This window comes from Micromys minutus, assembly GCF_963924665.1.
Source record: "Micromys minutus genome assembly, chromosome: 11".
In the NCBI taxonomy this organism is placed as follows: domain Eukaryota; kingdom Metazoa; phylum Chordata; class Mammalia; order Rodentia; family Muridae; genus Micromys; species Micromys minutus.
In genome coordinates, this window is record NC_137980.1 from 24616722 (window position 1) to 24632349 (window position 15628).

Genomic DNA, 15628 nt, shown 5'->3' on the forward strand with positions numbered 1-15628 from the left:
ATAGCTGTTCACTTGCACACCCACAGGACAGGTCTGCCTCTCCTGTACACCACCAGCAGCCACTCCCCCATGTACAGTGTAGAGCACACACTGCCTTGGAAATGGTGCTTTACTCATTTTCTCCCTGTCCTATCTGTTAGTTTTATGACCTGTACCTTGAACCCCTACAGCAGGCCAAGTGAGGTTGGTTACTCCTGAGGCAGAGGACACCAGACACTAAGCATCTGAGTTGTTAAGGACTCCCCCAGGATCTTTAAGAATTCTTATCTGTTTACAACCTGACATCAGCACAAATATTATCATTTTAAGACGAAGAAAACAACCTGTGATTATCAACCCCAGCTCACGATACACAGCAGCACCAGTAAAGGGAGGGCCGTGTTAGCACATATCCTTAAAGAACGGGTGGAATAAGGCTGCTTCTGCTGTTATCCTTGAGGCTGGGTTGAGATCCAGAAGTTTATCAAGCAGGTCATAGGCTTCATCAGGAACCGAGTCCCAGCCTTCTGAGTTGGCAGTACAGTCTCTGGAGTGACAACAGCCATCGCTGTCCCTTTTATATAAGGAGTCCTCCCACTGCTGTGCTTGAGGAGCCTGTTCGTGGGACGCTTTATGGTCAGTGTTCTCTGAAGCAGCGGGGCCGTGGGAAGTATTCCCTGGAGGATCAATGGCTGACTTGGGATTGGTAGAGTCCAGACCCCGTAGTCTCTCACAGAGCGTCCTCAAGTCTTGTGCTGGGACTTCTTTGCTACACAAAATTGATTTGCCTTAAAGAAAAAAATATTCAATGTATCAGAGGCAATTTATGAAAACCAAATAAGTCCAGCCATGTACCTTATGAAAATACTTCTGTGTCCGAGAATGAGATGAAGGCCGTGGGCCACACTTCAGTTGTAGTCACCTTTACATGGAAAGCCAGACCACAAAGTAGGGGAGAGGAGAGAGGAAGCGGGAAGTGTGTGCTAGGCCAGCCTTTACCTGACTACAAGCTTCTGTAACACTTACAAGCTGCACCCCCACCCTTCCTCCTCCTAACCCCACCAACTCTGGCACTTACGTCTTTCCTAGGATGCCCAGTGTGGCAGGAAGCCCCAGTGTGATAGAATGCTCCTGTCTAGCTCAAGAACCATTGTTTGTAAGGCCTGGATTAAGTCCTTATTAGGTACCTGCACTGAACCATTACTTTTACTGTCGTAACTAATGAACCGTCTGTCTCACCTATAAGTCTGTGAGCTCTTTGAAGATTAAGATAGTTTGAACTCCTCAAACCTACACATTTCCCAGTACACACCAGATGTAGTTAATGTCTGTTGTACTAGAACTCTAAAACCCCCTATTTACTTGAATAATCTAGATGCTGTTCTAGACCAACATATCCTAATTAAGAGCTAAACCCTTTTCATATCGTTTCTTTCTTTTTCAGCACCATTCATCTTTAACAGCAAATACTTCCCTCAAACTAGGATTTTAGCTCTATAACAATAAGTAGTGCCTGGTCCCTGCCCCAGGCATGGTTGTGAATGAATCAATTAACAAACTTAGGTTTTTCAAAAAATGCCAGGCTGGGGATAAAGCACGTGTTGTGTTAAGTGTGAGGACTGGAGTTCTGGTTCCCACGGCCTACACAAATGCCTGCTGCGTGTGGAGAAAGCACACCTGTAACTATGGTGCTCAGAAGGCAGAGACAGGAGCCCCTCAGAGGAAGCTGGCTTGTAAGACGAGCTATATCAGTGTATAAGGAGAACAAATGAGGAAGGCTCCTGATGTCAACTTCAAGCCTCTACAAGCACACACACACATGGGCACACTACACACACTTTTTAAAAAAACAGTATTTTTAGAATCACTCAATATCAACTTGAGCAAAGAAACAGGTAATCATATACTGTATACTTCCCTATATAAAGGTATCATATACTGCATACTTCCCTAGATATAAGTAGTCATATTCTGTATACTTCCCTATATACAGGTAATCATATACTGTATAATTCCCTATATACAAGTATCATATGCTGCATACTTCCCCAGATATAAGTAGTCATATTCTGTATACTTCCCTATATACAGACATGTGGCTTAAACAGTGAGCTGCACATGTAGATTCCTTGAAGGAGTATGAAGCTTGCCAATAAAGCAATCTGGGTAATAAAAAGCTGCCTTCATATTTTCTAATGCAATTACCAGATGGGAAAGAGTGAGGTGGGCAGGACTGGAGAAAGCAATGGAGACAAACAAACACAAACTAAGTCATGAGGATGCGCATCAATCCAGTTTTTCTCTTGGAACTATCTCTTCTTCTTTGCTAGGAAACACCAGCCAGAGGACAGCAGAACAGTTTATCCCTTAATTTATTAGCCTGCTTTGACATCAGAGACAAAGTCCAGCAAGTCCCAAGCTATACATATAAATTTTAGCACTTGACCAAAGAGATCATTTAAAGTTTTGAGGGAACAATTTAATGAACACATTCATCGAGGATATGTTGCATAAGGCATTTGTTTCAGCTCCAAGTTTTCTTTCAATTAGTACAATTCACTGAGTATTTAAAGCCCACTTCAACCTGCAGGCTCTGCACGACAGGCAAGTCAGCAATCATGAAACAGCAGGTCTGTGGGTACCAAGTCTTCTCCTGCAGGAGCTCAAGGTAGTAAGATCTGGCTGAAGTAACTACAGATGCTATACTAGAAAAACCACTAAACTGTCACACTAAAAAAATAGAGAAAAGCTCTGTAATAGCAAATTCCCAGAAGGCTTTGCGTACTACTATGGACTTGCCCCAGAGTATTTTTCATCAGATGCTACTTCATTATAACTTTGAATATCAATGATGGAAACTCAAATTCTTTAACAAAATGTTTTGTTACTAGCTGACGAACTCCAGATCCCCAGACCTTCTCCTAAAGCTGTTTCCTGGGAGGTGGGAGGTTTTAAGTGGTTGAGAACATATGTAAGCATGTTCTATTCTTTGTGATGTAATACTAATTTCAAGACAACAATGTCACGCCTTCCTTGCATACATCATTCAGCCTATTAACCTCAAAGTGTTCTTATATTTATTATATATATGTAACCAGCACACACTGCAGTCAGTACTGCTTACATACTTTTGACAAGCCTGTTTTGAGACTCTCCTGAAGACGTCCATTGGTCTGGCTCATCAGACCTTGGCACCTGGTGCTCCAAAGCAAGGGCTTTTCATAGCCATTCCAAGCACAAGGAGTCCTAACAAGCACTCCCATTTTCTGAATTGTATTTTTCATGAGTGAGGAGGGTAGGAACAGATGTATGCAGTTCGTAAAATGTGTTAGTTAATTCTGATGTATTCCTGCTTAAGAACTGTTGGTCCTGGGCCGGGCACATAGCAGGTTCACATTTTTTTGAGGTAGGCCAGCTGAGAGTCTGTTCATATCATCCCCTGACTGAAGCACACACAAACCTTTGGGAAGTAGTAACTATAATGCTACCCGGAGAAAAACCACACACATAGTGGCCATTTGAGTTTGGGCTACCAGAGCAAGGCTGAAGTGAGTCTCAGGCACCCCACAGAATGTGCCATTGCAGGCTTAACCTGTGCTGCTAATTCGTATGCTCATGAGCTTAAGGGTTCCTGTGAGTTCCAGGTGAGCCAGAAGTACACAGTGAGACCGTCTCAAAAAGCTAAAGAAATTTCACATTATGTGTGCACACATGACAGTATGTCATAGAGTATCTTTCTTCTCTGCTACCCTAACCACACAGACACCAAGGGCTAGTAATACACATTTGTGCTATCTTCCTTCACAGTGATCCTTAATAATTAAGTACAATGCTTAATATACAACAGACGTAAACTTACTATAAGAATTATAGAATAAAAGCTGACTACAATGGAAGACATACGTTACAAAGCTGACTTCTAGTTAGCTGACAAAGAAAGGAATGTAAAGTTTGGCCTTAAATACTAGTGTGGGCACACAGTATTTTGTAGCATACACAACAGTCTTCTCTTTACACACCAGTCACTAGTGTTCTGTGTGTGCTGGGCACACCGCACTCAATTGTAAATAACTGTCCCCTCTTTAAACAAAGTAACTGTTTTTAAGCAAGTGAATGATTTCCTAAGGGTACATGACTTAAGAATACTGAGTAAGTTTACTTGTGAGAGGAATTTTGTAACATTTATTTAGCAATTTATAGGCGACAATTAAAAGCATCTGCCTTGTTCTAGGATTTAAACTTACCAAAAGTTTTAGCAGCCTGGATAGTTTCCCTGGATCCTCGAATTGTCATGATTTGAGCCAAAGCAGTTAAGTCATCACTGGCCTTGTAAAATGGGTACCGCCCACTGAGCAAGGAAAGGAATATGACACCTGCAGACCACATGTCAATCGCTGTGACAGAAAACATACTTTAAAAACTAGCCTGAAATTCTCAATGTATGATCACCTACACCAGTTAGCTGCAGAACTTGCTGAGAATGAACATCATCTTAGAAAGCTTAAGTTATAACACACAGGCTCAATTCAACAGGTTTCCTTCAAATAGTTCTAGAATAGATATTTAAGTTTCTTGAGAGATTAAAGTATAACCATAACTCTTAACTCAACATTCTTTGTGCAAAAATGTTGAACACACTGGTGAATTAGGAATATTTCATCATTAGAAAATTGTAAGTAAATGTACATTTTATAAGATCAAAGAAAATTCAATAATAGCTCCATAGAAAGAAATCTGGATGCTTTGCAAGATGGAGCCTTGGTAATACAGGTATCTTCCTTTTAGTAAGATACACTGAGCATTAAGACCAGCACAGCTACAACCTTGAGTTTAGGCCCCAGCACCAGTACAGAAACAAAACCAGGCCCCTTCCTTTTGCTCTAGGAGGTTGCATGTGGATGTGTTGACAAGCAGCACCTTCCAGGTATGCCTGTCATTTGCTCACCGTCATTGTCATTGCTACAAATGCCCACACTCAGGCACTCCTCACCCCTCAGACAGACCACTGCAGGACACTGGCCTACGGAGCTGCTCTCCTGCACGTGCTCTGGCCCAGCAGAGCACAATCATCTGTCTCTTCCCTTGCACAGCATCTATGGCACAGCCCAGGTGGTCATTCTGGTACACGTCTAACATCTGACTCCCACTTTGTACTACGCAACACTACACTCATAGTTTCCTCTGCACCTTGACTATGCTGTTTCTTGAGTTTCTCAGGTCCTGCCTCAATGCTAATCTCCATCCCTATAGTACTTCCTCAGAGGTGATCTTTTCTATAACATGAAACTTCCTTTCTTAACCCTTTGGATCATAGAAGCTCCTCAATACCCTGTGTGTCATTAGCATGCTTGACAAGTCACCTTGTACTTATGAGCACATGTGTCCTAACGAGAGTGCGAACAGTTGGACTCATTTTATATCACTAGCAGCACAGACAGGTGCACAGTGAATCCAAGTGACCCACAGGAGCCAGCTGATCATTTAATTCAGTGTCTTCTAGGTTCTATGACTTTTTAAATGCTAGTAACCTTTTCTCTTTTCAGAATCTGTTAACTGCTATTGTATTATTTTCATGGTAGAGAAAAGAAAAACTTTACCACAGAGAATTTCTGAAGTACTAAGTACATTTTTATTCTAACCCTGACACCCCCCACCCAAAATGACTGCCTACAGTGTCCCTAACAGCTGATGGCAAGAATTCTCTGTGAAATCATCTTTCAGATAGGCTGAGCTAATATAATCTATAGGGTGGGGTGAGAGTTATTTTTTACAAAGCAGCATTAAGATCAGAAGCTCCATAAAAACACTGGGCATCAGTGGCGTTGACAAATAAAACACCCAAGACAAGCGCTCCGCGTGGTGAGTGTGGGGCACTTCTCAAGCTGCATACCTGTAGTCTGGTCAGGACACTTCGTAAGGACCTCTGGTGCTCTGAATCCTGGTGTGCCTGCCCTTGGGGCAACCTGCTGCCGCCTTATGAGACACAAGTAAGATAGCTAGTTATGCTATCTCAAAAAAACCAAAAACAAACAAAACTATGGAAGCTATTAATTTAGTTCACACAAAATTCTGTCCTGGAAGCAACATAAATCAACTTCTTATAAGCAATGAAAACCTAATGTGATAAATATTTATTCCCCAGCCCCCATACCCTGGCCTTGTCCCAGACAGATTTCACCACAACTTCCAAGTATAAAAACAGATGGTAGATAATAAAAATCATAATAGAAAAATATAACTCAACGGGAATTCATAGAGAAACTTTTGCTTGGAGTCCTGAGTTATCTATACACTCATTCACGTGAGATTCGAGTTAACAGGAATCTGTGGAAACAACGCCTGAAAGAAACCCTGAGCTGAGAGCAGCAGCATCACTTGGCCCTGGTCCCTGAGCACAGGCAGGGTAGAGGACAGAGACAATGCCATCTGCAAACAAAGGTCTGCAGGGCCACCCAGATGCACTGAGCCAGTGTCATTTCCAGAGACTGGTTTCCCCAGTGAGTGCATGTCAAGGCATCTGCTCGCTGCACTGCTGTGGCGGGGCCCAGGTAACCCTCACTGACCAATCTCTGGGTTATTTCTATTGCTAATCTCGTCTGGCGCAGGCCGGCCTCTCCAGCAGCACAGAAGCATTACCTCGCCAGGCAAGCACTGCAGACTCTGTCTGTCCCATAGCAGTCGCACGTGAGGACGGCCGGGCAGGGCCTGGCAGTTCCCCTCATCGCACTGCTCACAGCCTTTGTAGAAATGGCCGTCTTCTTTGTTGCTAGCTTTCTTGACATTATGTCCATAGTCTTTGATTGCTTGACGAGCTATAAAAGAAGATGTGACACTTAACATGATGCCTTCAAATGCGAGCATGGGAAAGGCAGCAAGCATCAGAAGCATGCACTTCACTCAAAACTGTGCAAGGTACTACTGGACTGCAAGTCTAGTAAAACATTTTAAGGCCACTGGACATAGTTGTACATGTTAATAACGGCACAACTAGGGAGAATGAGGCAGGAGGATTCCAAGTTTGATGACAGTCTAGGCTATGTAGTAAAATCCCATGTCTCAAAAAAAAAAAAAAAAAAGTGTAAAAACTTTTTTTGTTTTTGTTTCTGTTTTGTTTTGTTAAATAACATTAAAAGCTACTAATTAGCTTGGCAAACATTTAACACCAGAATATTTCCCGATACACCAGGAAAATATAGTTATAGTACTAAGTTACTAATCACTAAGGTCTGACTCCATGTCACAACTGTCACCTGCAATGTCACAGGGCACCTAAGCCAACTTAAAACCACCCAGCCTGAAGGCTCTTTACACTACTGACTGTAACTGTGAGGCCCTGGGAGCTCACAGGGTGATTCTAGCCTGTTCCGAATGTTCCTATAGAGAAAGAACAGTAATAGGTAATCAAAATAAAAAACTCCACCAAAAAGAGTTCAGAAAAATATTAACGACTGAATTTTGAGTAAATGCTTGAAGTAGCAACCCCTTCTGCCAAAGCCAAACTAATACACACTACTCTAGTGGTGAGCTCGCTCGAGGTGTGCGGTGACTGGCAGCTGAGCTACGAAGCTACATTACTTACTTTCTCTGCAGGGCTCTCATGTGAAATGGAGCTGTGTATATTGAAATTTCTTTCTCCAAAAACAGAGCGCTGGACAGAAAGGCCTACAGATCCCTCCTACAATACCAACAAAAACAAGGAGAATTAAGGGTTATATCTGTAACACTTTCTGCCAGCTGTCCTCTGCCTTCGTTTGGAAAGACTGACTACGTGACATCCGAGACACTCAGGCACTAAACACTGTGAGAGGAGGCACAGTCTAGGCACAACTCTGCACCCACGGCCTCACCACAGTCCACACGCACTGCATGACAATCGCTCACAGCCACACACACAGGTGTTTTCATTTTCCTGGGCAGCCAAAATGGAGATAGACATGTCAGAATTTCCCGTCACAATGCTCTTTAAAGAGAGAGAGGAGAGACAACTAATTTAAATTTGGTAACATAGAATTTTTGTTTTATCGTATAATGTAATCTATAACTGCAAACCATAAGCTGACAAAGTAGTAAATTTTAGTTTGAAACAGGGAAATCGATTCAGTAACATCCTATTAACTAACCAACTGAAACATGTAATGTAGGTTTGTAAAAAGCTTCTAAATCACAAGTGCTATCCTAGTGTTAGATCTCCCTCTGTTGGTTGATGGAAAACAATCCTACATGTTCTTATTGAAAATGTAAAAGGCAGAACCTTTCCGTCTTTTCCTTGCTTGATGTGAATCTGTGTGTTTGCGTAGGATCTTTTGACAGAAGTTTTTGTGGTACACTGCTGATCCACATGTTTAGGTGCCGGGCGACTCAGTGGGCCCTTGTGTCCAATGACTCCGTGATACTTGTTTCGGGAACAATCTTCCTGCTGAGCTTCAGACTGGACAAACTTGAGCAGCTCTATTTTTGTGTCCCTGGTTCCTTGGGCCAAACCGAAGTCCACCAAGGCATACCTAAGAGGCAAATCAAGTATTAGCACCCTCCTAGAGAGATTCAATCTTAATAACATTGTAATGCTGTCAAATCACATCCAAAACTAGAATTCATTCTAGAACAATTAAGAATGTATAATTTTCCTTAAAAAGAGAGAGAGAAGAAAAATCCCCAAGAACTTAATAGCTGAGGCTAAAAATTGAAGCTGTGTCCTTGAACCAACCAGCTGAGCGTTCTCTGTCTGTAGCTTCCCAGCCCGTACTGAGGCAGAAGAGGACACAGCAGAGACAAAGGACAGAACCTGGGTTGTTCAGTAGTGGAGAAGATGCCGTGACAGTAGAAAATCTCTAACTAAACAAGGGACAGGGAATGCTTTTACCTCCTTACCACGCTGATGATCCACTTACTTAACATATGTGCTGTTTGGCTTATAAGGTCTCTTCTATATAATCAGCAAAAACACTCATAGAACAACTTTGGTTTCCACATAGAAAATGGATTATGTGGTCCAACGTTCTAATTAGAACAAAAATAGAAAGCCTAGAAATAAGGGCTTGAAAGTCAAAACAGACCAGATTCCAAGTTCCTTCTAAGTATGTATCTCATGATCCACATAGTGTTAATTCTATAACTGTTCTATCTTCCTCATTCCATTTCTTCCAGTCACAACAAAAACGTGAACAGAAACAGTGTGAGCACTGCAGTCTAAGAGATAGACTCCACAGCGTGAATTCAAAGTTAATGTTTTCTGGGACGCTTTGTACTCACTTTTTCAGGCGTCTATTGTATAAAAAATTGCTGGGTTTCACATCACGGTGAACGATACCAAACTGATGAATTCGTTTCAAAGCTATGAAAAGATTAAACATATATTCCCGAACTTCTTGGAAGGAAAGAGAATTCAAAATGTCCTAAAATAAAGTTATAAATGAAGTCACAAAACTGTTCCAATTTAAACGTTTAGCTGATTAAAGTTCAAAACTATTGAAACCTACCAAAAAAGACTCATGTTCCAGATACGGCATAGCAATAACCACGTGGTCATTTGTCCTGAAGCAGTACTTCACTCCCATGACATTGTCTTGCCCCCTAGTGGAAAATGCACAATGAGCTTTAGAGGGAAGGCCAAATGCACTGCAACTTTACGCCTTAAAAAAATGAATTATTTTAGCAATACATATGTACTTATTACTAGAAAGCACAAAATCACATTTAACTGACACATAAAAGATAAAATTTTGAAAATAAAATAGCACCAGTTACAAGGTTACTATAACAATGCAATCATGAGATATCTGCAGATAGTAAGACTTCTTAGCAGGTAAGATATGCCAGGTAATAATAGATTTTAAAATAAGCAACACTCACTATCTCTATGACCAGCCAAGCTTTGGTTTAAGCATTTTACACCTATTAATAAACTCATCTTAAAATTCTGAAACGCTTGATCCTGAATGGGACATCTTTAAGTTCCTGTCTGTCAGAGCCCAGAGAGCTACAGGAGAACAGAAAGATGCAGGAGCCAGAGGGATGGATGATTCCATGGAAACAGCATCTTCCAGATACAACACAGGACTGAAGCCTGCATAAACCCACAGAAACTGGGGCAGCACACACAAGTTCCAAGCAGACGGTGTCCCGGCACTGTGGGTTAAGACATGGGCTCCTGCCCCAACCAAGAAACTACTCTGCAACTGATACCAGCTTTCAAATGAAAAATTAGTTTTCTCCAATGGAGTCTCACCAGGTATATTAACCACCCTTAAAGGTGGGCCCCATGTCCAGCAGTAGATGGCCAACAACAAAAAGACTGTTTTGTTTGGGGTTCTTAAATAGTCTTTGCCCTGTGTGCTATGGTTTCTGACCGTGTGTGTGTGTGTGTTTTGTGTTTCTCTTGTGTTTTTTTTTTTCTTTTTGAGACAGGGTCTATCAACTTAGTTCTGGCTGTTCTGGAACTCACTCTGTAAACCAGTCTGGTCTAGAACTCAGACATCTGCCTGCCTCTAACTCCCAACTTCTGAGATTAAAGGTGTATGCCACCATACTTGGTCTTCTGTTTGCCTGTCTTCTTTCTAAAGGGAGAAAGGGTGTGGAGTGGGGTGCACGGGACAGTTCTGGAAGGGACTGGAGAGAGGGGAAACCATGACCAGAATATACTCCAGGCAAAATATTTTCAACTCAAACAAAAAAAAACAAGCCCCCACAACCCCATCATGGGAATGGTCACTCTCTGATATTTCTATAAGAAAATTAGGAAAGGGGCTAAGAATGTCTCCAACGTCACAGAAGTCGCTAGATCACAAAAGAATGATTTGTATAAAGGGGTTTCCTCTGGATATGTGTCTTACTCAATATGCTGGACCTCTGTATAAAGGACAGGCTTTAGAAGGAATGTGGTTATCAATAAAGTAGGAAAACCAGACAAGGAAGCTTCTAAAACCATGACTACCTCATGCCTTTTCTTTTCCTCTTTACATAATGGGAAATAAAACCAAACCCTAACAATGTAACCTAACAGCGTTCATTCTGGTGCACAGTTCCAACAAGGCTGCAGCTCTGGAGCAGCTGGTCATATCACATCCACACCAGGGAGCAGAAAACTTTCTCCTGAGAGGCCTTTGGTCCAGCAAAGGTTCATTTTTCCCAGTGTAGGGGAATGCCAATGCGCTGAGGTGGTTGAGGGTGACTGGGAGAGGGAGATGAAGGTAATGGGAGGGTTAGGGAGGATGGGATTGGGGGAAGGGGATAACATCTAAAATGTAAATACAGAGAAAATTCAATTAAAAAAAAAAAAAGACCCCGAAAACATGAGTTCTAAAAGCTGGACATCTTCTCATTCTTCTTGACTCCAAGCTCTGCGGTGAAACTAGAGTTCAGTAAAACTCCGTGCTAGGAGGTAAACTACGGAGGCAGGCTCAGGACATCACTGGTTGCTTCCCAGTCAACCCACTGGTGTTCCACAGGGCAGTGATCTCAGTACCAGGACCTTGTGTATACTCAGTGGGTAATGTACCTCTGAGCTACTCTCCAGCTCTGGGCAGGTGTCATAACTCCTGCTGATACAGTCCAGGATCCCTCCAGGGAATGATCCTGCCCAGTTAAAATGGGTCTTCCCTCACCAAATAACCTAACCAAGATAAGCTCTCAAAGTGTCAGAAACCATCTAGAATTTAATGATCCCTCTCAGCCTTGTCTCTAGATTCTAGATACTGTTGAGTTGAAAACACATTAACCATGACATCTCTCAAGTGTAAAACCAACTTGCTGGGAAAAAAAGATATTTTGGTTTTCTTTTTCTTTTTTTTTGGTCCAGAATCTCACTATAGCTCAGTCTGGTCTAAAAACTCATGGCAATTCTCCTGCATTGGCTTCCCAGGTGTTGGAATTAGAGGTATGCCAGATTTGGATCCAATTTTACATATATGGAGAATGACACAGATGTGTCTGGGTGTCTAGCTTGGGCAACCGAGGAGAGAGATGGTGGTGTCTTCTGCACACAAGCAGATGACCACATTTACTGGAATGCTTGTTTTCTGGCCAGAGAAGGCAGATTAAGTAGTGTATGTGTACATCCATGTATGAGTGCAATACATAGGCAAATATCACATGATCTTATTCATGTGAGGATGCCAATAAAGCCGATGTCACAGAAATGGAAAGTAACATAGGATCCCAGGAGGCCGGGAGAGTGGGCAGAGGACACAAGGCTGGATGACAGTTATGGAAATACACAGGTTATGAGCCACAAGGCCTGAGCTCTGCCGTACAGCAGAGTGGCAGAGCTCAGAACAACTGATGACACACAGAAGAGATAAATCTGTATACAAAGTTATTAGTGATGCTGATTTGATCACAATACACCATATGTGTTTGCAAAACCATCACATCATAACCTGTAAATGGTACACTGAGTAACTTTTAAGAAAGTTGATCATTAAAGAGAACAAAGGACCAATGGTGCTACTAGAAGAGGGGACAACTCAGCACAGGAACAGGCTACCATGTCCAGAGTTAACAGGAGTAACCTAGCAGAGAGAAACTCAGGGGAAACAGATGCCAAATGACTCTACTCTAAGAACGACACAGCAGACAAGGCTCTCAGAACTGAGGCAGCAAATAGTTCCTCACATTGAGAACAAGCCCAAACCATACATCAATGGTCAGGAAGGGAAGTTACAAGTACAGATTAAGAACAGAGTTAAGAAAAATCCCCTCTAAAAGGATTAATAGCAAGATACGTATCACAAGGTACAGAGCAAAGCATTAGCCAAGAGCAACAGTTAGCTGAAAACTGTAATTTAGGCACAAACTCATCATTCCTGTTAAGCCGCTGTGAGTACTATAAACCACACAAAGCCCGTTCCATTGACACGCCTTCAATACCTACCCTGCAACTGTCAGACACTGAAGCTCCGCTGCGATCCTCACAGGGTGACTTGTGGGAATTAAGTGCTTCAGTGCAATTTTCTCTTCATGTCCTTCCTGCAGCTGTGCTGTGGCCAAATAAACAGAGCTGAAGGTGCCTAGGAAGCAACCAAGCCAATATTCCAACATTAGGCTTAGGAAACGCTAACAAAGACAATTCTGTTAAGGAGATTTCCAAGTGTCTTAATGGCATACTAAGTCATGACTATTTTATCCTAAATGTTTACTACTTTCATTCTATCTACAGCAGGAGAAAACTCACTACCACAGTTACTAACATTATTATGGTCTCAACAGTGTAACAACAGTGGGACACACCTTTAACTTACCTTCTCCAATTTTGTCCTTAATTTTGAACACACTGACAAGCTGTGGTACAGCTTCACAAAGCTCCTCGATATCTCTTTTAGTACCTATGAAGGAAGTTAGAATCAACGAAGTGTAGTCAGGGTTTTGTTGTCTATGTTTGTTTGGGTCAGGGTCTATGGCCCAAGCTGGCCAAGGCTTATGACCCCACCTCTTCCTCCCAAGAGCTGCTACAAGAATCTGCCAGCTTATCATTTCTTAGGTTAAAAAAAAATAAGCAATGAATTATATCTTAAAATAAGTAATTAACCACAAAATGATAAACATCAAAACCCCACAGAGTTGCTAAGAAATTGCAAGTCGCATACTTTTAACTAGCAGGAAAAGTAAAAAGGCCGAGACGTAAGCATGGCAGCTGTGGACTGTATGCACCAGAGGTGCGCACCAAGTCAGTGTACAGCTGGCCTTTAATGGAAATGCCAAGTTTAAAGCAAAAGACTAAAGCTTGGTGAGTCGGTGCAGCAGCCCCGCCTCCTCAGGAGACTAAGACAGAAAGTTCACCCCGCACCCCCTCCTGCATCCCGATTAAGGCCAGCAAGCATCTCTATGAGTTTGAGGGCAAGCTTGTCTACATAACAAGTTTAAAGCAGTTAACTAGGACTTACAAAGCGAGACTATCAAAAGAAAAAAAAAGTTTTTTTCAGATATGGAAACCTAATCAGGGAACTTAACCAGCTTCAGAGAGGTGCCACTGAGGCTTAGCCATCCTTGCAGTCTCTACCTTTAAAAATTGGTCTTTTTTAAGCATTGAGTCTACTTTAAAAATGAACAAGCTGGTGCAGGTGGCTTCTCCAGGAACTGAGTATAGGAAAAGGGTGGGTGATTTGCTCACAGCTGTAGCAAGGATGCATATACTACCAGGTACAAGGGACAAGGAGTGGTGACAGAGAGAAATGCCTCTGAGGTGACAACAGGCCTTCAGAGGGTATCACTCCAAAGGTGACAAGATGGGTTGCATTTCAATGGGTAAAGAACTAAAGAGGACATCTTAGGAAGAAGAAATGTCTGCAGAGACACTGGAAAGCTAACGAAATACAGTCAAGTCAAAAACAGGCAAAGCAGAGAATTCGCTATGCAAAGGTTCACATAGAAAAAGAATCGGCACAATTTAGGAAAGAATAGAACCAACTGGAATTTTATTTAAAGACATGTTAAGTGAGCACTACCACAGTGTGTAGGAAGAGACAGTTTCTTGGGTGGTCCTGAGGCAGGGTTGAACTGATCCTCCGCCTTCCCCTGGGTTTATGGCTGTTTACCACAATATCCTGCTGAAGGTACACAACACGGGAATTTTTCAATCACCTCCTAAACCTGGAGTCTGCGATGCAGCTACATTTCACTTCCTGGAGATTAGTTACATGGTGCTATTTCACAGTCACAAAACATCGTATTCCTTTCTCCCCGTGGACTCTATTTATGAATCCTTAATCCCTCCCCCACCAATTACTGAAAATTAAGCTTTACACAGTAAGGGAACAGTGTGTCTGGAAGAAAAGTCAGTCATCAACAAGCATGTTTTCTAAAAAGCCACTAATATTTGGACCCAACTAATGTCTTGTAAAAGGACAAAGCTGGATTCCAGTCCTCTTTAAGATTCGATCCAATCCTAAATCTAGATCTCAAGATATTAGGTGGATATGTAAAATCCTATGCAAACATACAACTCAGTTTGAGTCAGGTGTGTGTGGTTTTCTGTTTATTTCTGGGAGTATAATTTAATTACATTTCTTCCTTCCCTTTTCTCCTAACTTTTTTTTTTAACCAATCAGAAGATGCAGAACGGCTTCCCGTTTGACTTCTGAACTGCACAACTGTGGCATTTAACACATACCTGAAAGTTTAACACTCTGCTCATATTTTTTTAAAGAGTCATCAGCTGGACACCTGTCACTGCCACGCAGGGGAGAAAACGCCATTGGCTCCTCCATCTGGGTCCCCAATGAGGCTTCCACTGGGATGCAAAGAGTGGGCTACGGAGTCATGTGCACAGGGGAGAACAGCAGCTGTGAAAATCAAACACGGTGAGAAGGGCAAAGTCGCTCACCCAAACAGGCATGCACCAAACCACCTGCCCTTCAGGAGAGAACACTAAAACCCGCACCATATGTCCAAGTCCCAGTCGGGGAGGCGTCGCTGCCACTGGCCTGCGGCGAGCACTCGCGCGGGAACGAGTGGAACCCAGCGGGTTGGGAACTCCCGGGGGCTGCCAGAGGGGACGGTGGTTTGCCCGGGAGGAAGTCGATCGCTAGAGCGTGGCCCTCCGCCAGACTTGAGACAACCGAGGGCGGCTAGGTGGCAACGGAAGGATGAATGAATGGGAAGTCCTGGGCGAGCGCGCAGGGCAAACAGACGATCAGCCAGCGCCAACGGGAAGCTC

General features: G+C 42.6%; 1 protein-coding gene across 5 annotated transcripts; it reads right to left on the reverse strand.

The window, feature by feature from the left end:
• Positions 1–381: 381 nt before the first annotated feature.
• On the reverse strand, positions 382–15194 carry CDC7 (cell division cycle 7; the record flags this gene model as incomplete). Of its 5 annotated transcripts, XM_080924798.1 has the most annotated exons (11): positions 382–767; positions 4224–4373; positions 5870–5952; positions 6616–6791; positions 7559–7654; positions 8231–8480; positions 9229–9371; positions 9456–9549; positions 12848–12983; positions 13215–13298; positions 15083–15194. In XM_080924798.1, the coding sequence occupies 11 exons, from the start codon at positions 15177–15179 to the stop codon at positions 382–384; spliced, it is 1695 nt and encodes a 564-aa protein (XP_080780924.1). The 5 variants fall into 5 exon arrangements, with proteins under 5 accessions (XP_080780924.1, XP_080780921.1, XP_080780920.1 ...); XM_080924795.1 differs by lacking the exon at positions 7559–7654 and having other exon boundaries at positions 4224–4352; positions 15083–15179; XM_080924794.1 differs by lacking the exon at positions 7559–7654 and having other exon boundaries at positions 15083–15179.
• Between the last annotated feature and the right edge of the window lie 434 nt (positions 15195–15628).